Here is a 27361-nt window from a genome sequence, read left to right as displayed (position 1 = left end):
CCATAAGCATATGGGGACAACTAAAGATTCATGATATAGACATAAAGTATCTAATAATTATGAGATATAATTGGAAAATTAATCAGATTTCTAAAATAAGTTATAAAATTTAATTGAATCTAATCTAATCATATATTGAATATCATGACAAATCTTTGAGCTAAATATTTTAATAAAGACAATTTATTTGATAATTTAAATAATATTTAAATATATTTTTTCTCAATGTGTAAATTTAGGTTACCTTAAATCTTAAACTATTAGCCAAATTTAGATTCCCATGTTTCAATTTTTAGCCAACTAGTGTAAATTAGCCACTAAAAAGTCACTATTAAATAATAAAGCAACTATACAAGCTTTACAATCTTACCATAAATAAATGGAATCATTTGAATGTCAATTTAATCCTAAAATAAATTCTAAGCACAGTCATCCTCCATATGGCTTTTCTTCCTTTGATAGTTCTAACTTCTCTAAAATATGATCTTCATCAAAGAATCATTGTGTTTGCATTTTTCTATCAAACAAATCTAGTGATTTAATCTTCTTCACAATTACTTGATAGTTATATATTTATTCCTTGTATTTGCATCATGTGTGTAAGTTGGAAAAACCATGGCCATGGTATCTAACTAGGTTCGAAAAACCATGGCCATGGTATCTAACTAGGTGTTCATACGAGATAATTGTAACCTTTTCAATTTCTAAGTTGATTTGAATCTATTAACAACTAATTCCTTTTTAAATCTTTAAATGATAAAACTAAAATTTAAACACCCAAATGCTCATCACATAATTTATACTCAATATTATGCAATAAATTAGAGGTTTAAATAAGAATAATGTCAAACCTAATAAATGATTATGAGAAAAAATAATCATAAGGTTTTATCTTTTCTTTGATGTAGGTATATAGAATCTGTCAGAATTTAATATATCAAATGGTTTTGAGATAAGTATATATTGATTGAAAACATTGGAATTGCTGATATTGATATTAGAATTGTATTAATTAAAATTTAATATAATCTATTTTACAGATTCCGATTCCAACAAAATAAAATATATATAAAAAATCTGATATAAAAATAGATAATAAAAATTCTTAATTTATTGAATTTATACAAATAAAAGAAAAGAAAGTTTCAAATGATTTCTCTTTCAGATTTTTTACAAAAATATTCATCCTGCCATGTAATGTATGTTCTAAACAGATCAAATCAAGTTACTATATGTTTTAAACAGATCAGATCAAGTTACTATATGTTCTAAATAGATCAGATCAAGTTACTACAAAACATATAAGGGAAACCTATATCTTCATGCCTGGCTTAGGTTGAAACTCAAAATTTGTGTTATACCTTCTAAATCTGACAGAACCAGGAACTCTGATCCGACTCCAGCCCTTCCCCTGTAAGATGTAGACAAATAGCTTCGTATTTCTATACCCACTTCTGAAACAGAGAAAATTTCCAACAATGAAAGTCTCATACTCTGAAAACTTTCCCATTTTAATTGAACGCGCATTAAAAAATTTACGACACAAATCAGGAGGCATTCTTGTCATCTCTTTCCAACTCCATATAGAGCTCTCTTCCTCGAACAATTCCCATATAATCACGAAAGAGGTACAAACGGAGTCGGAATAATATGTTCTTACAAACAGGATCGACGACACACATACAACCAGTCGTTCGGTCCATGTGTTTATCCTACCCCCTGGAATATATAGATTCGGGTACGGAAAGGAAAATCGTTGCACTTGCTTATCTTCCATGTTCCAAACCACAAATTCCCCATGGTTTAATATGCACATGAGAAGACCCTTGGCACAACAAATATGAGAAACAGGAAAATCTCTTGGCTCGAGTAGCAACTCAAGTTCAATCTGGCATGACGCTTTAGAACAATGGTAAATTTGTAGGGAACCGGGGTTTCTTTCATGTGTCACGCCCACAATTTTGTAGGCCTCCCCGTTGTCCATTATTGCCGATAAAGTTGCACTCTGTGATATGACGGGGGGAATATATCTGTAGGTCCTTGTAATTGGATTACAGATCATATATTTCCGAGGCCATCCGAATTCGATTAGCAGTAGGCCTGCACCTGAACTAGAAAATCTTGAATTGCCTAGTGAGAGACTTTTTCTTGTTCGGCTTGGCAAGAAACTAAGGGAAAGAGTCTTCCAAGACTGCGAGAGAAAACAGTATGCCATGCAATGCGTTGAGCTGCATAGAAGAATCCATGGATCGCTCTCTGCCAATGAAGATAGAAATCTGTTAGAGGATAAGAGCTTATTCCATTGCTTACAAACAATACGAAATGGAAGAGTGAATTCGAAAAGTAGGTTCGAAAATATCTCCTCCACTATATGCTCAGGGAATTCAGACCAAGCTGATTCTTCATCGCTCCTTTCATTGCCTACAGTATCCCTTCCCTTCTCCTCCATTGTATTCAGCAGTAATTCTGATATTTCTAACCCTTCATCTTCATTGTTGATAACGTCCATACACTTAGTATCCATTACTGTTTTTGTAGAGAGTATGTCTGTTGGGAGGTGTATAATGGAGAATCTTGCCCTAAATATATCTCCCCTATTCACCTATCTTGCCCTAAACACATGTATGGTTTACTTTGTCTAGGGGACACGACTCTTTATTTGTGCATAGATAATAATCATGATAGCATTTATTTAGGTCACGGGCCACATTTTTATTGTATTGTTAGTGTTAATTTCGAGTGATTGAAATTAATTTTTTAATCTAAAAAGAAACACATATTATAGCGTTGTATAAATACATTAATAAATATATCGGTGATGTACGACTATTAGTGTATCATTTTTCTTTAGGTCTTTTAACTTAGACAAATAAAATGATAAATAAAGTGTAGATTAAGTTGAAGGAAGTGATCAAAGTTTTTCATCTATTTAATTATGTATGTGTATATTTATAATAGTTTAAATTAATACTTTCTTATTAAAATATGTTAAAACATAAGAAAAAAACAATTTAAAAATATTATAATTTAAATCTAAGATTTTTTATATTTATAGAAAAATTCTTTTAATGGTCAATAAGCATGCCCATGACTAACATTAATTTCACTTACCTCTATAACCTCTAGGTTCACATTTTCTATTAATTTTATAAAACCTTGTTTTCTTACTAGCTTGGCTATTTGAACTTTATTGTCATTCCTAGAACCTTTTTTTTAAGTAAGAATATCTATTACAAAGAGGTGTCTAGCTATTGGTAGAGAAAATTTTAGGGAAGAGGAACATACAATAAATTTAATTGGAAGCCACCACAAAATGGTTACAGAGCTTTAGCCTAAAATGTTGCTTAAAGAAGGAGGTGTAGTTTTTAAGGGACGCATGATCCCAATAGGAGAATATGTAACATACAATAGAATGTAACATTGTGGGAGACTAAATAAGGAGATCGAAATGATATATCTATATATACATATACATACATATATACACACATATATATGTGTGTATGTGTATATGTATGTGTATGTGTATGTACGAATATATACATACATACATACATATATATTCATATACATACATATATACATATATATGCATGTATGTATGTATAATTATACTTACATACATATATGGTACAAATAAAAATTAAAAGAGGGAGTAATAGAAAAATGATTGTATGATGCATAAGACAATAGTGAAATAATGAGAATGTAATATAAGACAGCTATACTATGGATTGTTCATTGAATTCTAGTTATAATTAACCCATCTACTTTGTTTGATTTTGCATTCTAACTGATTCATCTCTTGTTGCTAAGTCTAGGGTATAAATATAAGATATAGAGAATACCTAAGGCACAAATCTAGTATATATTCCCCTACTTTTCTTGATAACAATAACACATTTACATACTTAAATACCAATTAAGCATGTCTTATGGTTCTTCATAGCCTTGACCAAGGAATATGCATACATCTCCACTCTTGAAAACTTTAGTTTCTACCCTGGCAAGGATCTTCTAAATAATCTAATTGGCTAATCATACCCATCCTTGTTATTTTGTAATAACACAACTCTATTGTAGAAACAAGAAAAGAAAAAGTTGGAAAGGCTTATAATAGTTAGGAATAATAATATGGTGCTTCCTTGATAGCATACCTAATCCCAAAAAATACCTCTTATTTGTTCTTATATTTTCACATTATAATTTTTTCTTTCTTTAGCATGTTGGAGATTGGCTTGGTTTTCTTTGCAAAGTTTAGCACAAATTTCCTCTAAGATATCATCTACCTAGACTAAGATTTCACTTCTTTCACTATTTTATGCTTAGAACCAAGGTCAATCACCTTGACCCTCTTTGCAAGAATCTTAATTCCATCCTTGGGCATAATATGTCCCAATAGTTTGCCTCTTCTACACCAACTAACACTTCTTGTAGCGGTCCTTTCTAGCCTTCAAATAAGTTGCTATATATAATCTTGAAAGACAACCATTATCCCATCAATTAGACATACAAGTGCAATTTCATTCATCTTTGAATTTATGGCCCTACTTCTTGAGTCCATATAATGTTCTCACATAAATGTATGTACTCGAAGGCTTGTAAAAGCTACCTTATGCTATTGAAACTTTCTAACACAAATTGGTTATATCTTGAGAATTATATATGTCACTCGCATTAATTAAGACTAACACCTCTTATAACAATGATTCAAAATTAAAAAAAATTAATTATCTTTCAAAAAATTGACATTCAAATTGCTAAATGACACGCATACCTTATTTCTCCACTATTCTTCCTAACTTGTTAAGATTCGTACTCAGTATCCCATCATTTAGTTTTGTCTAATACTTTTATATTTTGAGTGCAAAGTGCAGAGTTAATGGCTCTCTAGTTTTATAAAAATCATTTAGCGTCTGGCTAAAGTAGAATGGTGTGTTAAAAAGGTCTTCTCTATACAAATTTTATCTTATTATATGATCAAAGATTTTTTTGTTTGTAGTGTGTTAATTTTCCTTGCTCCACTCCAATCAAGAAAAAGATTTTATTTGGCTAGTGACCACTTGATTGATGATTTTCCCATTTGTAGAGAGGAAAATCGTTGTCAGAAGTCCTCTTTGTTGGTATTCCTAGTTATTATTTTGGTGCCTTCTGGACTCTCAGTGAAAACAAATGGCGGACATCAAGAATTATATGCATCTTATAATTTTCATCCCTGTTTGAAAATCTATTTTTTGTGCATATCGTACAGTCATGGCATCCCATGTAAATTGTAGTGTCACTTTTATTTATATTTCTTGGGGGTAATGCATAGATATTTTGTAATAAATGTACTAAAATAAATTTTCAAAAGGATCTAATCCAAGGCTAAAATGGGAATTAAATATCATCCATCTATCATCACTTTGAAAGAAAGAAACTACAAGTCTTGGCATGACAGAATCATAAAGCATTATCGATGGATTCATCTATTACCATATTTGTATGGGCTTATTCCTGAACCAAGTACATATTGTTAGAAATATACATGCCAAAGTAGAAATGATCATGTCTCAAGATTAATTGATTTAAGAGTTGGAGACCACATATCATGGGCTCTAGGAGGGATCTATCACTCATTGAGTGCTCTCACACTCTCTGGGAAACTTTATGGGAAATTTATGTAGATGTCATTGAACCTCCATTCCCAAATGATAAAACTATATATATACTCCTTTGCATTGATAATGATGATGAACTTATGTATGATGATGACACTAAAGAATAAATTCTTATTGGAAGGGTCTTGGTTAACCTGATGACATGGATACATCTCCTCCTAATTCTCCTCTTTCTACACCAACAATATTAGAAGATATTTAGTTGCCTCCACCTACCAGTTTTATAGATGTCTTGGCTTCTTGAATACTAATTCATATTCTCTTCAGGAGATTCATTCTTGTCCTATTGATGAGTGAGATATAATCCTATTAGACATTTATCGTTTATTTGTTCAATTTCTCCTTAATCATGATGAAAACATTGAGAACATGTCCTCTCTCTAATATCTTCTCATATAAAGATCTGTCTTCTTTTGGTTTGGAATATCTTTTTATCTCTTCTCTCTCAGCCTCTCCATGCTACTATCTTGACACATCTTGATTCACATCCAAACAAATCTCACACATTAGTTGTCACTATTCTTGAGTCTTGTATGGAAGAGTCATAGTTCAACATCAGATTAGAGAAACATGAGTATTTCACAAAACCATTCATCTTGATTTTTTCATACATTTCACTTGAGTGGGAATTTAGTAGCTCGATAGCTTGAGGTTTCTATCTTCCAAAAGGAAGAGCCATCATTTGTTGCAGAGAAACCTACTACAACATTCACCACGCTACATTCTATATTAGCACACTTTCTTTTCTTTGTGGAGGTATAAATGGGTTCTATCTTTTCATATTCAGTTTTTGCGAGACCTCCTCAGCATGAAGAAAATTGTAGCATAGTAGTTGATATTCACATGTAGTGTATATTTTGAGGGGGGTGTTTGTTCCCACTAGTTTTTCCCTCTTTTCTCTTACTTCTTTCATTTCCTTATGGTTTTGTCTCCTTAGTTAGACATAAGGGGGTCGGTGGCACAAGTTGTTGCCAATTTCAAGTATTGTTGCTAGTTTTATCTCCCATGAATTAGAAACTATTGTTTTTTGTTTTTTCCATGTAAGTTAACAAAGGATAATAGTATTATCACTATGTTTTATTCTTTATTTAAAGCTTTCATAGAGGCTATAAGGTTTTTAATTGCCTTCATTTTAATTATTGAAAATAGTTAATGATATAATTTCATTTTATTTAGCATGTTTTCTTCTTATTTTATAGCTAGATCATATTGTGATCTATAGAATTAAAAAAAAAATTCCATACAGGAACATGTTTTTTTTGTGTGTGTGTTGGTGTAACTAGGGTTATTATTTTGAATTTGTGTCACTTTATTTTATTAAAAAGAATGGTAATTATTCAAAGTTGGTAATATTTTTATTTTTTCTATACAAACTATGTAAACTAACCCTCTACACTTGTTGGACAATGGTCTTTTCATCACCATATGCATTCTGATTTAGTCTTTCCATATCTTCACTAAAATATCACCACATGTAATTTAATCTTCACTTATCTTGTCATTACTGCAAGTTATGAACCACACTCTATAACTATAAAATGTGGGCTATTGAAATCTTTTGAACATCATTATTAGAATAGATAAGAGATCTTCATAGAGATTTGTATATGTTTTGTTTATGTAGTCTACATTATGATTAATGTCACTATGATTATTGGTATAGTAATTTAATCTATTTTATTCCCCGTTTATATTTCTTGCACTATTTAATTTGTTTTTAATCGAAGAATTGGTATCAAAATTAGTTTTTTTTTTTTAATTGATTTAGTTTTTGATTGCCATCAAGGATTCTTCTTCAAGTGCTTATTTTTATAGTATGTAGACCCCTTTATTTATTGGAAATGATTATGAATATTTTTAATTGACCGTGAAATCCTTATTTAGATTAAAATATATATTCAAAATTGTTGATAATAATTATACAAAACCCCTAGATGTAGTAACATACAATGCACTCAAACAAGATAAGGAAGACACTTTGAAGGAGTAGAGGAAGAAAGATGGAAACCCCCACTTTTCTATATATTCTTGTGAAAATGTATGAGAGAATACTCCCAAGAGTAGAAACAATAAATAAAAGAAAAGAGGCATGGAACTCCTTGAAAGTGGCTTATCAATGTATGGGTAAGGTTAAATCTATAATACTACAATTGTTTAGAGGTGGTTCTGAAAACTAGTCAATGAAAATGTCAGAATCCATAAATTATTTTTCAACCATTAAGGAGTTGAATTCTTTAGAATCTTACCTAAGAGGAACCTCACTCTAATACCAATAGTTGAACACACCACAATCCACTAATAGCATGGGTGAATCAATCCAAACCTTAAATTAATTTAGTCTTAAGATCAGAAACCTCAAACCAAAATTCTCTTATCTCTATAATAATAAGAAATAAAACAACAAAAAACTATACACAAGAGAACACCAAAAATATGTGAAAAGTATTAAGTAGAGAAAAATAAGAAAGAAAATAACACTCACAATATGAATAATTAATTACAATGTTTTAGGTTCAAGATCAAAGTAATTCACTACTCTTGATTTGTACTTGCAGGACTAAGGTGCACAACCTTAGGGAAAGATAGTATAGACTTAAATTACTATGATGTACATTCTTAAGGCAAGACACAATTAATTGGCATTACTTCAAAGCTCACTACACAAGGACAAGATCCAGATCTACATAGGATACCAAAAGGACACACTATCTTCTGATGGGCTTAGGGAAATGATGATTTGAAATGAACAAGATCTCTTGATCATGAAACTATCCTGGAACCAGTACGTTGAGAGAACAATATCATAAAAAACATAACTCACACATTCCCTATCTGAGAAAACAATTATCATGCTAAATGATATGATCACCAAAGCTTGTCAAAAACAAAAATATGCACTATTTCTTCTGCACATATTATTGCACACCAATCACAACCAATCATAATAAATCCATATCACAATTCACACATTCACACATCTATATATACTAGGTTATTTATTAAAATCGTAAACTACATCAACCATAGTTAAAATATACATAAATTATGATAAGTCGATGATGATGATCAACTATGCTAAATGTGGTCCACTCTAGGAGATAAGAAGGGACCGAAATACATCATAACAAGTATTCAAAAGTCTATTCCAATGAACCACACACACTAACACATCCTCCAATGTTGGCATCAAATATAACATGTACATAAATAATAAAGCATATTAACCAGCTAGCCCAAAACATCACCTAAAGAAAACTATTGAATGGTGTCTTCATAAACCATTGTAAGACCTATATAAACATCTTAAATAAACCTTTAATGAATCTCTAGAGAAAAAGGGTATAATCCAAACAAGACAAATCAACTGATCATTGACCACATCGAACAACATCTTTTCTTGTCAGGAAAGGTAACACATGAAATCTAAACTAGAATACGACACAAATGATATTGAATTTTACTCCAAGTGACAACAATTTGAACGTCGTAGCATAGAAATGCAAAGAATCCCCCAAACTAGTCTTGACAAACAACTTTACTTCCATAATAGCAATCCATCATCTTCAAAGAATGAGGAAAATTTAGAATCTTTCATAAAGGTATTAAATACTCTTTTTTGCATATTATAACTTCCACTATCTTTCATCTTCTAGAAACACCTCATACTTAGTCAATGTCACTTCTAGACAATGAAACAATATTTAGACACTCATTTTTAAACCACATAACACAACTACATAACTAAAAAAATATAGCTTTGTCACCTTTGTCACCACTACACACAAACATAATCAACTCAAACTCATTCTTATTTGTGAGATCAATAGCAAGACCAAAAAACTTTGAAATTAATGACAAGACAACCATATTTGGAATAGTCACTCTCTTTGTCATTGATGGAAACACTTGTGCAAAGAAACTAAAAATCCATGCCCCTTTAACATGAAAGAAAAAGGGTATGATACTACTAACCTGATCTATATAACTCTTTCTTCCTTTCTGAGTATAACTCTAATATCAATAAAACTCTATTTGAGAAGGATATCTCTTTTTTGTGACCATTTACACACAACCAAGAAAGCACAGCCTTCACTGCTCGAACTTGGAGCATCCACCATATTAATTGAGGAGACAAGCGATAAACTTTGAATCTCCCCTTGGAATGATGCACCATATCTATGCATCTAGTTTAAAGGAGGTGAAATAAGCCTCAACTTATACTAAATATACTCAAAGGTATATTCTAATTGTGCCTTGGTCAAAATATTAGCAATCTGATCCTTTACAAGCACATATTCCAATTTGAGTTCCTTCTTTGCTACTTGTTCTCTCATGGATGATATCAAATAAAAATATATTTAGTCGTTAAATGCATCACCTAATTATTTTAAATGATAATTGCACTTGTATTATCATATATAATAGGAACTACCTCATCATACATCACCTTAATATCCTTAAGAGTTTTCTTCATCCACATGACTTGAGTGCAACAATATGGTACTACAATATACTCTGCTAATTTTGTAGATAATAGCATTGAATCCTGCTTCTTTCTCAGCCAATAGACCAATCTATCTCCCAATAAAAATGCACTACCACTTTTACTTGTTATATCATTAGCACATCTACCCTAATCAACATTAGTGTAAGCTTTGAAAGAGAAACTAATCATCCTTCTTATACAATAAACCAAAACCTAGAGAACCTTTTGTTGGCATTTGATAATTTGATCTTAACTGATAATTATTTGTTTTCTTGATGCAACCAATACATGTTTGATTATATTGTTGTATGATGACTATGTTGTATGTTTTTATTGATGGAAACTATGTTTTTACAATCATCTAATTCCTATAGGTCAACTGGCATGCAGAGACAATTTTATCAGAATCGGTACTTAGGACTTCAACTGGTAGAAGACAGACAAAGATATTTTGACAACTAGTACAGGAAATCTATGAAGAATAAGAAGATGTAGTTTTATAGAAGCAATGAAGGATGGTAGATGAAGTTATGTTAGTGACCTCATGTGTTGATTTGATTAGATGAACAAGAATTGATTGATAGAGTAGGTATTATGACTGAGACTTAACTGGTAGTGATTGAAATCACTCAAATTAGTATAACGACACATAATTGGATTTGTTATGTTGATGGCCGACATAACTAAAGAATACAATGCAAGATTGTCTAGATGCATTGAACCTAGGAAATTGTAACAAGGTTCTAGTAGCCCTTATGATGATTTTAAATGTTTGGTGAGGTATGAAAGGATATATGTTTAAGATCTTCATAGTATGAAATATTATTAGTGAATTTTGTATTTCTGATAGTGTGATGATTAGAGGAGTTGAGAGATGAATTCTATGTGATTTTTTAATATTCTAAAGTGGACCTTATCAAACACTAAAGGTGTTTATTGAGATCATTTGTACTTGTTGTCTCCCTAACAGTTGCAACAATCAAATCCTCTTACAAAGTCACTCCTAACAAGGTGCAGCCAAATCCTAATAGTTCTGATAATTAAATCCTCTAACTAGGTGACACAATAACTTGTGTTTGCAAATCCCATTAACTTGGGTAGCTCCTAACAGGGTTGGTCCTCATAGGCCTTTTGTTAAGCTCTTAACTATGCTTAGACAATTCTAATAGGGTGTGCTCGTAAGGAGGTGTTATACACCATAACCAGTCAGATCTCTATACCACAGATAGTGCATCTTTGTGGGTACCTACTCCAACCATGGTTTTTTCCCATTTTTGGTTTTCCAAGTATAATCTCATGTCATGTGGTTTATGCTTGATGTGGTGATTGCATACTTGGTGTTATTTCTTATATGCCTATTAATTTTTAAGTTGGTGAAATTGATAATCAGATTTTTATTGTTTTTACTTGCATTGATTCACCCCCCCCATCTTAGTGTCTTATAAGTTCATCACCTTTAATCTATTTCAATATCCTTATCACTTCTTAATAATGAGATTTTTTCGCTTATCTTGATATGTAGCTAGCAAATAGATTACATGCATAATATCTAGTCTTGAGGCAGTCAAATACAACAATCCACCAATTATAGATCTATATTATTCTAAAATAAATCTATACGATTTCTAAGAAACTTTCAAAGATCCATCATGCTTTCTTAAGTGATGACCAATTTAACCATAGGAGTTCCAAGTGGTTACAATTTTTTATACCAACTTTTTTTAACATCTCCCTGATATAGTTGTTCTGAGAAATAAAAATACCATCATCTAACTATATTACTTGAAGACCAAGGACAATTAAGAACTCAACAATCATTGACATCTCAAATTCCTTCTACATCTCTTCTACAAACCTCTTGCAAACATCTTCATCTCCTTCAAAAATGATTTCATCAACATATACAACTACTATCAATAGTTTGTCATTCTCATTTTTGAAATATAGATTACTATCTATTGTAACTTTCTTTAAGTTTTACTATTGCAAGTAACTATCCAACTTTGCATACCAAGCTTTGGGAGTAATCTTGAGTCCATAAAGTGCCTTCTTGAATTTACAAACCATATACAAATCTTTTAATAACTAAAACCCATCCAATTATTCAATATATAGATCTTCTTCAAGTACTTCATCTAATAATTTTGAATTGGCATCCATTTGATATACCTTAAAGTTATTGTAAGGAAAAAATACAATAAACATCCTTATATCTTCCATCCTAGCTATTGGAGCAAAAGTATCCTCAAAATATATACCTTCAACATGTGAATATGCTTTACAAACCATTCTTTCTTTGTTTCATGTTACTTCTCCATCTTCATTTAGCTTATTCCAGAATAACATTTTTTTTCCTATCACATTCTTATCCAATGGTTACCAGGTCCCATGTCTAATTCATTTATATCTAATTTAATTCTTCTATCTTTTCTTTCATCCATTCATTATATTTACCAATCTATACAAAATTTTTGGTTCCACCTTATATAAGAAACAAAAATTTCTTCTTCACTATTCTTAGCGAGCCTTCTTCTAGTTTGAACTCCTTTATTTTTTTCTCCAACGATCTGATATTTTGAATCATTCTTCTAAAAATACTTTATAGGTGTCTTAGGTGCATGTCCAGGTTCCTCATATTTGGCATTTCACTTTTCTTTATCTTCTATAACATCCTTCTCTTCTATAATAATGGGAGTATCTTCTATCTCAATCTTAGTTTTAGGTGTAACTAGATTCCATTCTTCATTGGCTTTAATATTTGTACTCTCTACAATCTTCTTTAGCCTTATGTTGTAACATTGACATACTTTGTTAAATGTAGAGTATTGAATAAATATTCCTTCATCTAATCTTGCACCAAAATTTCCTAAATCATCTTCATCTCTTCTGATGTAGCACTTGCTTCCCAAAATTCTAAAATATTTGAGTGGTGGTGATCTTCCATGCCACAAATCATAAGGTATCTTTGTGTGATTTAATTTAATTGTACCCTATTAAGAATATATATAGTAGCATGCATAGCTTGTTTCCAATGCACATTAGGCAAGTTAGCATCTTTCAATATAGTTCTAGACATTTCAACAATATTCTTATACATTCTTTTAATTGCTCCATTTTTTTGTGGAGTCCTAGATGCAGATAATTTCCTCCTAATACCATTCTTTTCATAAAATCTATGAAATTCATTTGATGTAAATTCTCTTCCTTTATCAAACCTTAAATAATTTTTTAGCATTTATTTTATGTTCACCCAATGATTTTAATACCTTAAATCTATCTAGTGCTTCCAATTTTTCTTTTAAGAAAGTAATCCATGACATTCTAGAGTAATCATCAATGAGAAAGATAAAATACCTTTCACCATTTAGTCATCTTTTCCTTGTATGTGTGTATAGGTCAATATGAATCAACACAAAAGGTCTTGTTTTAGAATAGTCCTTATTCTTGAATATGTTCCTTGTTTATTTTCCCACCTGATATTCCATGCACACTGTATTGGCAAGTTTGCTAATCTTTTGAAGAACTCTCATAATATGAGTAGAGCTGATTTTCATCATGTTCTCAAAGTTTATATGTTCCATTCTTTTGTGCTACAACCAATATTCACCGTTTTGTGCCAATAAACACCTACTTCCATTGTTTTCTTTTACATAATATTAATTACCATTTTTTCTTATACCTTTTGCAATAAACCTTATACAACCTTCTTTTATGATCTCACATTCACATCCATGAAATAAAAGCTTGTATCTTTTACCGCACATCTAACTCACACTTAAAATATTATGTCTCAAACATTGAACATAATAAACATCATTTGTCTTTTTCTTGCCATCAATGGATATGGGTCCTTTATCATAGATAGGAATGACCTCTTCACCAACAAACATCATTCATCCACCATCATTTTTTTCAAATTCTATGAACTTCCTTTCCTCACTTGTCATATGATTTGAGAATCCAAAATCAATTATCCAAGATTTATGTTTCACTTTTGCATGCAATATAGTATTCACAATAATTGATAGTTCACTATTTTTATCAACATGTAGGGTACCAGACCTTTCATTGTCCTTTTCTTCTATAGCTAAAAATAATGATTCATCATTTGAATCATCATAATCTTCTTCTTTAGTGGAATAGGTCTCCTTTTAATAATATTAATTTTTAGGATTATCCATGCCATCCATTATTTTATTTCTATTAAATATCTTATAATAATAACTTCCCTTATCACCATCATATGATCTCTTATAGTTATCTTCCCTAAAAGTGCATTTATCAGCATAATGCCAAGTTCTTCAAAAAATGAAATATTTGAAGGACGAATTACCTTTTCATTTTATAGGTAATTTGTTTAGTCTCCTTACAAATTTCACTTCAATATCATCTATATCAGTGCCTATTTTGAGTACATCTTTAATATTCTTATTAATCCAACCTTTTTCTTGTTATTTTGTAGCTCCTTAAATTCTAAAATTTTAAAGGCAGAGAGAGATCTATAAAGTTGATCCAAGGTATATCTATCCATGCGATGACTTTCCTTAATAGAATATGCTTAAGTTTGAAAGGTCTAGGCAATGTCCTCATTTTTTTTCTCACAACTTCATTCCTTCAATTTTCCACCAATACCTCTAATTGCATTCACTATCTCATTCACTTGGTGCAAGTAAATTTCAATTTTCTCATTTTCAACCATCTTTAGTGTCTCAAATCTATAAATTAGATTTTGCATCTTGACTTTTTTGGTCTTCTCATCTCCATAAATACTACTCAACTTATCCAAAATTTGCTTTGCAGTTCTGCATCCATTGACCTTCAAGAAATCTGAGTCACTCAAACTACTAAAAGTATATTATTTTCCTTGTGTTATTTTTATGATTCTTGATCTTATCCTAAGTAGTAGGACCACTGATCAGAGTAGTAAAATTAGACTTAATAATATCATACATTCCAAGTGGCAAAGAGTTCAAATGATATTCCATCCTTGAATCCTAAGTATAAAAATTTGTTCCATCAAACTTTGGTGCTTAGAATTGATCTCTTGCATCATCCCAAACTTTCATCAAGATTATAATATTCTCAGAAGAACCACGCTCTAATACCAATTGTTGAACACACCACAATACTAAGAGGGGTTGAATCAATCTGGACCCTAAATTAATTTATTCTTAAGATCTTAAATATAAAATAATAATTATCTTATCTCTATAATGATGAAACATCAAACCGCAAAACACAATACACAAGACAAAACTATATTTATGTTGACAACCCTAAGAAGGGAAAAACCATGGTGAGAATCATACTCACAATATGAATAAATGATTACAATGTTTTATGCTCAAGGCCAAGATATCTCACTAATACTGATTTGGACTCAAGGATAAGGTGCACAACCTTAGGGAAAGATACAATAGACTTGCATTATGAAAGCTCATCTCTCTAGGATAAGATGTAGACATACACAAGCTGCTAAAAGGTAAGACTATCATTTGGAAAGAATAGGAAAAGGAAGAATTGAAATGAAAAATATCTTCCAATCATAAAAAAATTATTAAACCAATATGTATGTTCAATGAACGATATCATGGTAAACATAACTCACACTTTTTTTTTATCTCAACACACTCTCACATTGAATGATATGATCTTAAAATCTCATCACAAATTGAAATTCACACTTTTAATTCTCCACATATTATTTCACACCATTCATAATAAATTCACATCAATTAATATCATAGCTCGCATATCCACACATCTATATATGCTATTTTATTCATTTAAACCCTAAACTAGGTTGGCCACAAATAGAATATAAATAAATTACACCAAATCATTTTGTAAAATTTATAGTTTCAGGTCTATGTAAAACTTGTTTATCTTTATCAAAAACCATAATGATCAACTATGCTAAATGTGGTCTACTCTAGAAATAAAGGGGAGCCAAATATATCACAAAAGTTTTCCAAATTTTATTCCAATAAGCTAGAGTCACTAACACATCAACCAAAGTCGGCATCAAATATAATGTGTAGATGAATAATAAAGCATGTTAACTAGTCAGCCCTAAACATCACTTGATATAAATTAATCAATGTGTATCTTCACACATCATGGTACAATCTACATAAACATTTTAAATCAATATCCAATGCATATCTAGACCAAAGGGGTATGATCCAATTAAGTTAAATCAACTAAGTTGGCAAGGGACCAACACAATTGACCACACTGAAAAAAAAAAGAACATAACTTCACTTGTCAAGCAATAGAAGACATGAAATTTAAACTGGAACACTACATGAACCATATGAACATTCTCTAGACCAATATTGATAGATAACTATATTGCCAACCAAATGCAACTACCAACTTTTCCATTTAAGCAACAGAGGACCTAAAAAAATGAAAGTGCAACATCCATATAACAAAGATCTTGTATGAAGAACAACAAGCCATTGCCTTCAAAGACTAGAAGAAAACAAAGCATCCTCCATAAATTCATTAAATACTTTTTCATGCATATCATAAATTGCACTACTTTTCATCTTCTAATAAAATCTCATACTTACTCAATGTCACCTCTAGACAACATAACATCTAAACCCTCATTTCTAGACCACATATCACAACCACACAATTGGATAACTACAACATGTTCTTCACCTTTACCACCACTACACATAAACATAGTCAACACAAACTCATCTTTAATTGTGATGTCAATGAAACACAAAATAAGTTTTACATCGATGATAACACAACCAGATTTTAAAAAATTGTGTATAGTCCTTTACATAGGTAGACCTTTAATGAAGTCCATACTAATGATTTTTCATTTTCAATCTAGAGCTACATGAGGTTGTAGTAACACTATTAGGTGTTGGTATTATTCCTTCATGCTTTGGCACTTAAAATAGCTTGCCAAAAATCTTGCATCATCCTTATTCATTCCCTTCCAAAAGTAAAGCAGTTTAACATCTGCTAATAGTGTGGTAACCCCTGGATGTCCCAAATATGGTGTTGAATGAATCACTTTCCCAACAATTTTTTTTATTTATATATATTCAAGCCTATACATATGGCCTTGGTACCTTAAAAGGCCATCAGAATAAAACTAAACCTCTCGTACCTTTAAACTTGAGCATTAGCACAAACAGATTCCTTGACCTATTTACAATATTCATCAGCTTCCAACTATAGTAATATTTGTACCCTAAAGACTATACAAATACAAACCATGGTAGACACATGTCTTTGATAACTGAAAACATCTACCACTTAGTTTTATTTTCCTTTAACATAACTAATTTCAAAATCATAGTCGAAAATCAATTCCAAGCAACTTCTCTAGCAACAATTCAATTTGGGTTAAGTGAATATATATTTTAACCCTTGATGATATGATATGATGTCAAATGGCTTTCCTAATAGATAGCGTCGTTACACCTAAAGAGTGTACACAATTGATGTAAGCCTAATATCCCAAGGTGCATAGTTTTATTCATAGTTTTTCAAGTTTATTGACTCTTAGGTGATTACCTAGCCATCTTGCATAAGAACCCCACTAAATCCTTTTCTTGAAGAATTTTTAACTACTACGAAGTGTTCTTCTAGATCTGGAACTTTCAAGATAAGTGATATCAATAATTTTTTTCCTTTAGGTACTCAAAAACCTTTTGACATTTCTCAATGCATTCAAAACTTTTTTCCTTTTCACTAGAATATGGTGATGGGGTGGGCTATTCAAGAGAAATTAATTACAAACTTCATATATTAGGTTGTCAACCCCATGAAATTCTCACTTGTTGGATATTCTTTCTGGGTTGGTCATTCTTGTATGTCCTACTTTTAGATAGATCTGTCACAATACCCTGAGAAAACATTTTGTTTCCTTGGTGCTCTACTCCATTGTAAAAGATGGTATACTTAGATAATTTACCATACAACTTTTGTTCCCTTAGTCATTGTAGTACTATTCGCAAATTTTGGTAGTGTTGTTTCTCATTTTTTGTGTAAATCAAGATGTTATCTATAAACACTAGAACAAACTTCTCAATGCAATATTTGAACACATTATTCATGAGGTTCATAAATGCCAATAGGGACTTGGTGAGTCTAAAGGGAATTACTATAAACTCATAATGTCCATATTGAATTCTGAAAGCTATTTTAGCAATGTCTTCTTCCTTCAATATTAGTTGATGACATCCTAAGCTCAGGTCAATTATAGAGAATACTATAGCCTTGTGCATTTCATCAAGTAAACTACCAATACATGGAAATGGGTATTTTTTTATTATAGTGACATTGTTAACAATTTTGTAATCGATACACAAACATAGGTTTCCATCTTTCTTGTTCACAAATATCATTGGAGAAACCCTATGTGACACACTGGGTTAAATCAACCTTATATTGATTAGTTCTTGTAATAAGTGCTTTAAATTTTATAATCTTAATGGTTGTCATATGATATGAATCCTTGAACATTGTTTTAGCAATTAGAACCAAATTGATAGAAAAATCAAATACTCTTTTTGGTTGTAATCTAGGTAATTCTTCAAGAAATACATCTTGGTAGTTCTAATGGTAAGGATTATTTTCTCTTAAAGAGACTTTTGTCTTGTTGGCCTCTTTAAACCCCAATCCCTAGAAAGTGGATGACTCATATATTATTATTTCATCTTGAAACACAACCTCTCTAGGTTCCCCTATATTTTTTATTCTAATTGAAAACATTTGATACCCTTTTCTATTACTTCACTTAATATACATAGATGGAATAACTTGTTTTACTTTGACCTATCATTGGGTTCCTTATGTTGGAAAAATGGCCAGTGCTCCACTTGGGATTAGTGACAAGAGACTAACCACCTCGCATGTGATCCATATCTCTACACTTTGTATTGGGCATTGACAGATCAGTCTTTTGACACAATGGAAAATTGGGCCAACAAATGGTATCAGAGCATTGAGTCATAGGTTTGAATCCCCTCGGGTAACACTGAGGGGGAGATTGTTGGAAAAATGGTTAGTGTTCCCCTTGAGAATGATAATACGATGAATCAATAAGGATCTGGTGAACTAATTAGAGGGGAGGTAAATCAGTAAATAGAAAACAAACAAAAATTTCAAAAAACTCAAACCCAACTCATGAATCAATCATTGAACTAACCGATTTAAATATTGTAACAAAAATTGCAACCGCACTGTCAGGTTTACCACTTGACTAGAAATACCAATACAATAGTGTAACAGATTTGAAACTCATATACCATTTAACCAAAACATAAAACCACTTTGATTAACATAAGTACTAGTTCATTTTAGATCTCTTTTAGTTATCTAATCATATATAATTGGCTTTACATGTTAAACATATTAACCTTATCAAAATATACACAAAATCATTCACCACTTGACACAATGATTTTTGACGTGGAAACCCAAATGGGAAAAACCACAGTGGGGATGAATACCCACAAGTATTATGAACTCTTTTAAAGTTCTCTCTATTAGGAGCCAAGCCTTGTTAGAAGCTTTACAAACATGTCCTGTTAGGAACAAATCTAGTTAAGGACCATCTGGTTAAGGGATTGACTACAATACCCTATTAAAGGAAATACCCTATTAGGAGTAACATCGATAGAGGATTTCAAATCCAAACTAATGGATCACCTGGTTAGAGGATCTAGAAAACACCAAGCTTGTTAAAGCTTACCCGGTTAAGGGATTTAACTGTTGTAATTGTTAGAGAACAACAAGGTTTTTGTTGATCTAGTAATAGCACTATCTTTCTTAGTAAGATCCTATTAAGCTCCTATCTACCTTCAAAATATTCTACAGACACTCCTTCTCATTTGACAATAGTCTCACTACCACACTTAACAAAATTTCCAACAGTATTACTAAACAACTCATCGAACTTATAAAGAAATACAATAGGTCGGTAACACAACACAAAACCTGAGATCTCATAGAGATTACAAACAAAATCAGTTCAAACATGACTATTGGATTACATAGCAATCAATTGCATATTGTTTAAGACAAATTCAATTGCCCCTAGCTAACCTTTCATTGAATCCTGCAACCCATCACATTGTTTCACTTCATGCTATGCATATGATCATTCCCAAGGTAAGGTAGTTATCTCTACACACCAAAATGACTTTGAAATTCATCACGTGCATCATTCATATGTGGCATAATCATCTCCAATCATCATTCGATCATATATCAACATAACCAATTCACCATGCTCCATCGATTAGGGTTTTGTATATCAAAGGCGGGTTATCATTTGATCTTACTGCTTCAATAGTAATACAAGTTCCTTCACTGCTCAACTACCAGTTGCATTACTGCACCACTACCAGTTGCAATACAACTCCAATACCAGTTACAATTGACATGAATGACAACACTTCATTAATGTAATATTCATGCAATGCTAATAGGGATCCATGACAAGGGAATAACTACCTCCACTATAATCCATATCTTTGCAGTTTGTATTAGGCATTGACATATCAGTCTTTTGATGCAATGGAAAACTGGGCTAACACCTTGAAGATACACCTTGTTTCAAAAGTCATCTAAACATTCTACAATTTAGGAAAAGAAATCTACTTCATCCTTGTGTCTCCACAAGAAAATCATTCCTAGTATCACATCATAAGAACCTAAGGGGACTACATACAAATTGGCCTCAATTGCAATTCCTAAAATTTCTATGTAGTCCCCTTAGGTTCCTAAATGTGTAACTGGATAAGATGATTTTTGAAAATTAGAAAGGTTTTGTAAAGAGAAGATGCATCTTGGATGTTTTTATAACCATCCATGAATTAGCCCATTGTATGGAACACAACAAAAATTTTGGTATAGCTTCTAAGTTAGATATTTTCAAAGCTTACGATAGTGTTTCTTGGCATTTCCTCTTTGAAATTTTAAAAAGGTTTGTGTTCAAGGGAAATTTTTTTAATATGATAGTTGAATGTGTTACTACTCCTATGCTTACAGTGTTGGTTAATTGTAGACACCTAAAAAATGTCTCATTGATCATGTGCTAATTATTCCTCTAATTGATTAAATATTTCTTTAATTATTTAATTAAATTAATTAATCTTATTCTTTTAAATTCATATTTCTTTTTCATATTATTAATTATTCCAATTTCAATTTTATCATTATTTAAACATTTAAACCATTTTCTAATGTTAATTAAATATTTATTATTTAATTAATTGTGAAATTATTAATCCTTCAATTTAAATAATCTTTTTTATTTTGAATAAATTTATTTTCAATTTCTATCTCTATTCAATTAATCATTCAACCTTTTTCTAAATATTAATTAAATATTATTTATTTAATTAATAGTGATTTAATTCCTTTAATATAAATGATCTTTATTATTATATTAAATTCAATTTCTAAATAAGTAAATAATTTGTTTAAATTATTTAATTAGCTAATTAAATCTTCAAATTCAAACTCCAATTTTCCCAAATTCTAATTTCTTTTAATTTCACATTCCTTCTAATTTCATTAATTTTCCAAATCCCCAAATTTTAAATTCATTTAATTTCATATTTCTTCTAATTTAATTTAATTTCATACTCTTCCAATTTTATCTAATTTCAAATACTATGAATTATTTCAAAAATCAAATTGAAAAATCAAAGTCGAAGTTATAAATATATTCAAAGATCAAATTGAATTTTAAAAAAAATTAATATTTGAATTAAACCTCATGTAAATGTTAAAATGAAAATCCAAGTAAAAGTTCAAGCACCTGCTAAATTAATCAATTCAATTAATTGATTAATTCTATCAATTATCTTTCCAATCTCTATTTCCATCTTCCACTTTGCTTTTTTCCCAAAAAGCTTTCAAGCAATCATCTTCTGCTAACAATTTTATCTATTTTAATTGATCATTTAAATTAATTGGCTAATTACATCATTCTTCAATTATCCCCCAATCATTTTTTTTCATCTTTCAATCAACTTTTTTCTCAATCAATTAACTCAATTATCTATTCAATCTATTTTGTTCCATCCCCAAATCAACAGTTCAACTATCAATCAGTATGTGAGCTCACCTAATTTCCACCTCTTGATCAATCTATTTCACCTGTCAATCAATCCTCTCCAATAATTTTGGTGAACTTGATGCGAACAATAGCTAACTAATCCTCTATGTTTTCTATGTGATTTTGCTGGATTGTATATATTTTCAACTTTTTGCAAATTTTATAAGGATTTTAAAGACGAAATTAAACATCATGCAATCATGCAGAAATCATCACACAATGGTATAGACAAAATTATGCTTTCGTGCTGATAGTTTCACGTACTCGCTTAGATATAATTATGCATTCGTCATTCATATTTAAGCATTTTGTTTCTTTCCTTTTCCTATTTTTTGATCCCCTATTCTATCTGAATTCTATATTAAATTATACAAATCTATATATTTTTTATCCTTATATGATACATTGAATATAACATCTCATGGCACATAAGGTAAAATTTAAGATTTCAAGTGCTTGAAGAATAATAGAATAAAGGAGGCAAGACAAACATTACTAGCAAATTCTAAAGGCAAAGAAGAGAATACAAGACCTAGAGGACAAACAAACTATTGATAGATACAACAACCTAGTTCTATCATACAGAGTGAAATATGACTTGCTTATTATAGAATGGTTAATGAGAGATCTAACTAGGACCTCACGGTTTGTTTTGTAGATTTCTGGTGAAGTTTAGAGTTTTGATAGATTTCTTTTAATTGTTTGTTTATCTGTCACGCATTTATCTTGTTAAGTTAACGCATTCATCTTGTTAGTTTAACACATTCATCTAGTCATCATTACACAATCATCTAGATACCATTGTGCATTCATTCAGTTAGGATCACACATTTGTTTAATAAGTAGTTTGGCATTTTGTTTTTTGGTTTTCTAGTGTGTTTTTTGGTTACTAAGTCCCTATTTAAAGTGTGTGGTGAAATTAAAGGGAAGGCTTGATCATCCTAGATTATTTTGGAAACCACTAACAATTTGATTGCATGATAGGGTTAAATTACTTTTGGATTTTGGGTTTAAAATTGACATGCATGATCTCACAGTTCAGCTTGGTGCTTAAAATTATTTTTGGGATTAAAATTGACATGCATGATCTCACACTTCAACTTGGTGCTTAAATTTGATTTTGGGTTTAAAATTGGCATGCATGATCTCACACTTTAGCTTGGTTCTTAAAATTGACTTTGGATTTAAAATTGACCTTTATGATCTCACACTTCACTTTAGTGTTTTAAAATACACATGTACATGTGCATATCTCACACCTCAGTTTGGGATTTAAAATTGACATGAATCTAGCTTATGAATAAATCACACATTGCATAAGTCCTCATTATCATCCTCATTATAATTCCTATTTATGTCATCATAATCTTTACATAAGTATTTAATTATGTCTCGTTAACCTCCTTGTTCATTTTAGTATGATTGTAATCTTCATATTAGTCCTTTGTTAGAATCTATATACATTTGTATTAGTCCATAATCACTTCCATAATCAACCTAGAAAGTCATAGCATGTGTCCTAATGGGTCTACCAAGTTATGGTTTGTTCCCCTTCAAGAAACCTAATCAAGTGCCAAATGACGATCAATGAGTAATAATTGATAGCTTAGATAACTTTGCTTGGAAATTAATGAAAAGTGCACGTTAGTACATAGGAGTCTAGGGTAAGTGCACAAAGATGGTGGTAAGAAATTGGGGTACAACTGGACACTTTTTTTCTAAAATCACGTGAACTTAAACTTGGAGGCAAAATTTGAAAGTCATCCACTCAAGACATGAATATAATCAAAGAACAAATATTGTAGTACTCTGAATCTATTTTCCAAAGTACTAGACTTTTTAAAAATTGGATAAGATTAAGGGGCTCAAATTCTTTGTGCATGAAAATTAGACCCTAATTTTTTTTGAAAAACATAACATAGTGTCTTACATGCGCATCAAAAAAGTCATAGTTAGATTTAGTATTTTGACAAATCCTTTGGAAGAAAGATAGTTAAGAGTGAGAACTAGAGGTTGTGTATTTTTTTGTAATTTTTTGTTGAGTATTGGTTTTTTATGATTTTTACAGTCGAGCACATCCTAAAAATTAGGTACCTATTTGTGCGCGAAGCATAACTCGCAATTAAAAAATTGAAAATAAATTTTATTTTATTTAAATTATAAATAATAATGTGCACTATAATAATATATAAAGTTTTTTAAATTTGGATAATTAGATCAAAAGTTATTAAAAAAATGGTACACATGTCTATGAGAACTATGGAGACAGTAGTAAAAAAAATTCAAAAATATTGTTATTGTTGTTCAAATTTTAAAAAATTATATGGTTAGAAAGCCTAGAAGATGGGTGAAAGTATGGTAGTAATTTTAAAAATACCCACTTGATGAACTGTAAACCTGATGATGAAAAAGTTGAGAAACCAAGTTGATAAAATAATGCACATCAAAAAGGAGGAAAATGGAGGGAAATCAAACTTCCAGGCTATAGCTTTCTCATCCAGACCTATTTCCAAGCCTAAATAGTCAAAAGTGCATATGGGGTACCTATGGTAAAACAAGTGTGTACGAATTATCTTTACTATAAATAGCGTGATGAAGTAATAAAGCTAAAACAGAGCATACATTCTACTTTTGTTTAAGTTTTGGGAGTGTGTATAATATGTATAATATGATATTGTATATATAATATGTGTATATACATATAATATAATATATATATATATCTATATATTAACATATAATATATTAAGTATATATATACACACATATGTGCATATGTATGTGTATTGTCTCTCTCTCTCCCCCTCTCAAGCGCATACAGGGTCTCTCTCTCTCTCTCTTCCATTCCCTCTCTCTATATATCCCTACCTCTACATCTCTCTCCCTCTCTCTCCTTCTCCCTTCCTCCATACCCCATCCCTCTCTCTCTTCTTCTCTCCCTCCCCAGTCTTTCTCTCTCCCTACCCCCTTTATATTTGTCACTTTATATTATTGTATTGCAATTAGGTCGGTCATGCAGTGGTCACCATTTAGATGAACAGTAGACCTAAGAATCCCAAGGTCCATGGTTTGAGCTCGAGAGGATATGCTTTCCTTGATAGAATTAGCATTTGACTTAGTGTAAAAATTATTTTGTGAATCATTCCTCCACCACACTCCTCCTATGGTGGGCTTTGGGCAATCTTTGGTAATGCATAATTTTTCTTCCTAATTTGCCATTCAACAATTCTTAGAATATTAAGTGGTTTCCAAACTCATGGTCTACGTAGCATTTTAAAGCCATACCAAGGAAATGAATTCCACTACATTTAACTATCTTATTAGCTTATGCAGTAAGATTGATTTGATAGGATACAATTTAATTGATTGCTCTTTCCCTCTTAGCTTATGCAATAAGATTGATTTGATTGGATACAATTTAGTTGATTTCTCTCTCTCTCTCTCTCTCTCTCTCTCTCTCTCTCTCTCTCTCCCCTTATTCCTTCCTTCATACCCAATCCCTCTCTCTCTTCTTCTCTTCCTACCCCCTTTATCTCCCTTACTTTATGTTGTTGTATTGTAATTATGTTTTCCATGTAGTGGTCACCATTTTGATGAATAGTAGACCTAATAATCCCAAGGTCCACAGTTTGAGCTCGAGAGGCCCTATGCTTTCCTTGATAGACTTAGCATTTGACTCAATATACAAAACCCATTGTGCATCATCCCTCCACCACACTTCTCTTATGGTGGGCTTTAGGAAATCATCCCCCTCCTCTCTCTCTCTCTCTCTCTCTCTCTCTCTCTCTCTCTCTCTCTCTCTCTCTCTCTCTCTCTCTCTCTCTCTCTCTCTCTCTCTGCCTCCCTTTTCTATCACATTTTATTTACTACAAATAGCACATACGAGGTACTGAGCCTATTAGTTCGCTGCCCTCCATTAACATTTTTAAGGCCTAGGAGTGGGTATGTGATATGTATGAGTTTTAAGCACATACAGGGTGCCAAAAATTACAGTTGGGCTTGCAAACATTCTAGGGGTTAACAACATGTATGCAGTTAGTAATAGACTATGTACGTGGTACTTAGACATAGTTTTAGCTGCCCAAGAGCCTCAATGGCCTCAAAATAAGTTTTTGAGGTCGTTGAAGGCCCCACTGCAACTGTGTATGCACTTTTGTCATTGTTTTATACATATAAGTAAGTGAAATTTTTTTTTGTATGAGTTCAAATGATTGAATTGTTGTTCTTATTAGTTTTGTCAATATTATTGTTATTATTTAATAGTTTTGATTCAAAAAATTAATTTTGTTTACATATATATGTAATATAATTCTATTTAGGACAACTGATATCAATGATGGGAAATAATAAGCAAGGAATGATGGGAAAGATCCCACTCCTTGCTGGGCCAAGGCTTGGCATCCAGGGTTGACTCCCAAAATCAACATTATTTTGTCGCTCCTTTTGCAAAACAAGATTCTTACCATTGAAAACTTAAGAAAGAGGGGGTTATGTCTCCCTAACTGTTGCTACCTTTGTCTTAATAATGTGGAATTTGTGAACCACATCATTTTATACTGTCCTTATACTACTCCTATTTGGGGGTTGTTTTTTCAAATGTGGGGGTTGAGTTGGGTTTTCGAGGAGGAGATGTAGGATTGTTTCAAAAGATGGCATTATTCCACCAATAACATCACCATAAGGAATCTTTGGAAGTTCTCTTTTTCCCATATCCTCCTGGGGATATGGAAAGAGAGAAATAATAGAATATTTCAGAATGATAGTAACACCTCTGAAGTGGTTTGGGTCAAGATTAAAAATAACTATGTTGAGAATGTTATGGCCAGGGGAGTGCAGAGTTGTACTAGTAATGAGGACTTTGATGTTCTCAAAAGATGGAATATCCTAGCCTCTTTGGGCCCTAACATCAACCAAATTAATAGAAGCTTGTGTTGTTGGTCCTTTCCCCCTAGCATGTGGGCCAAGGCCAACTTTGATGGGGCGGCAAAAGGAAATCCAAGTCTGACTGGTTGTGATGGTGTCATCCAAAATGAGGTTGGATTTCGCATTAGAGCGGTGGCCTATTCCTTAGGTATTCAAACTAATCATATGATAGAAGCTATGGGGGCA

At 31.4% G+C, this 27361-nt stretch overlaps 1 protein-coding gene across 1 annotated transcript; it reads right to left on the bottom strand.

The window, feature by feature from the left end:
- Positions 1-1312: 1312 nt before the first annotated feature.
- Positions 1313-2524, bottom strand: LOC131034499 (F-box only protein 6-like). Its single transcript, XM_057966003.2, has one exon. It carries the CDS (start codon positions 2522-2524, stop codon positions 1313-1315), a length of 1212 nt encoding a protein of 403 aa, XP_057821986.1.
- Positions 2525-27361: the final 24837 nt, after the last annotated feature.

This window comes from Cryptomeria japonica, chromosome 11, assembly GCF_030272615.1.
Source record: "Cryptomeria japonica chromosome 11, Sugi_1.0, whole genome shotgun sequence".
Classification (NCBI taxonomy): domain Eukaryota; kingdom Viridiplantae; phylum Streptophyta; class Pinopsida; order Cupressales; family Cupressaceae; genus Cryptomeria; species Cryptomeria japonica.
This window is presented reverse-complemented; position numbering and strand designations above follow the sequence as displayed.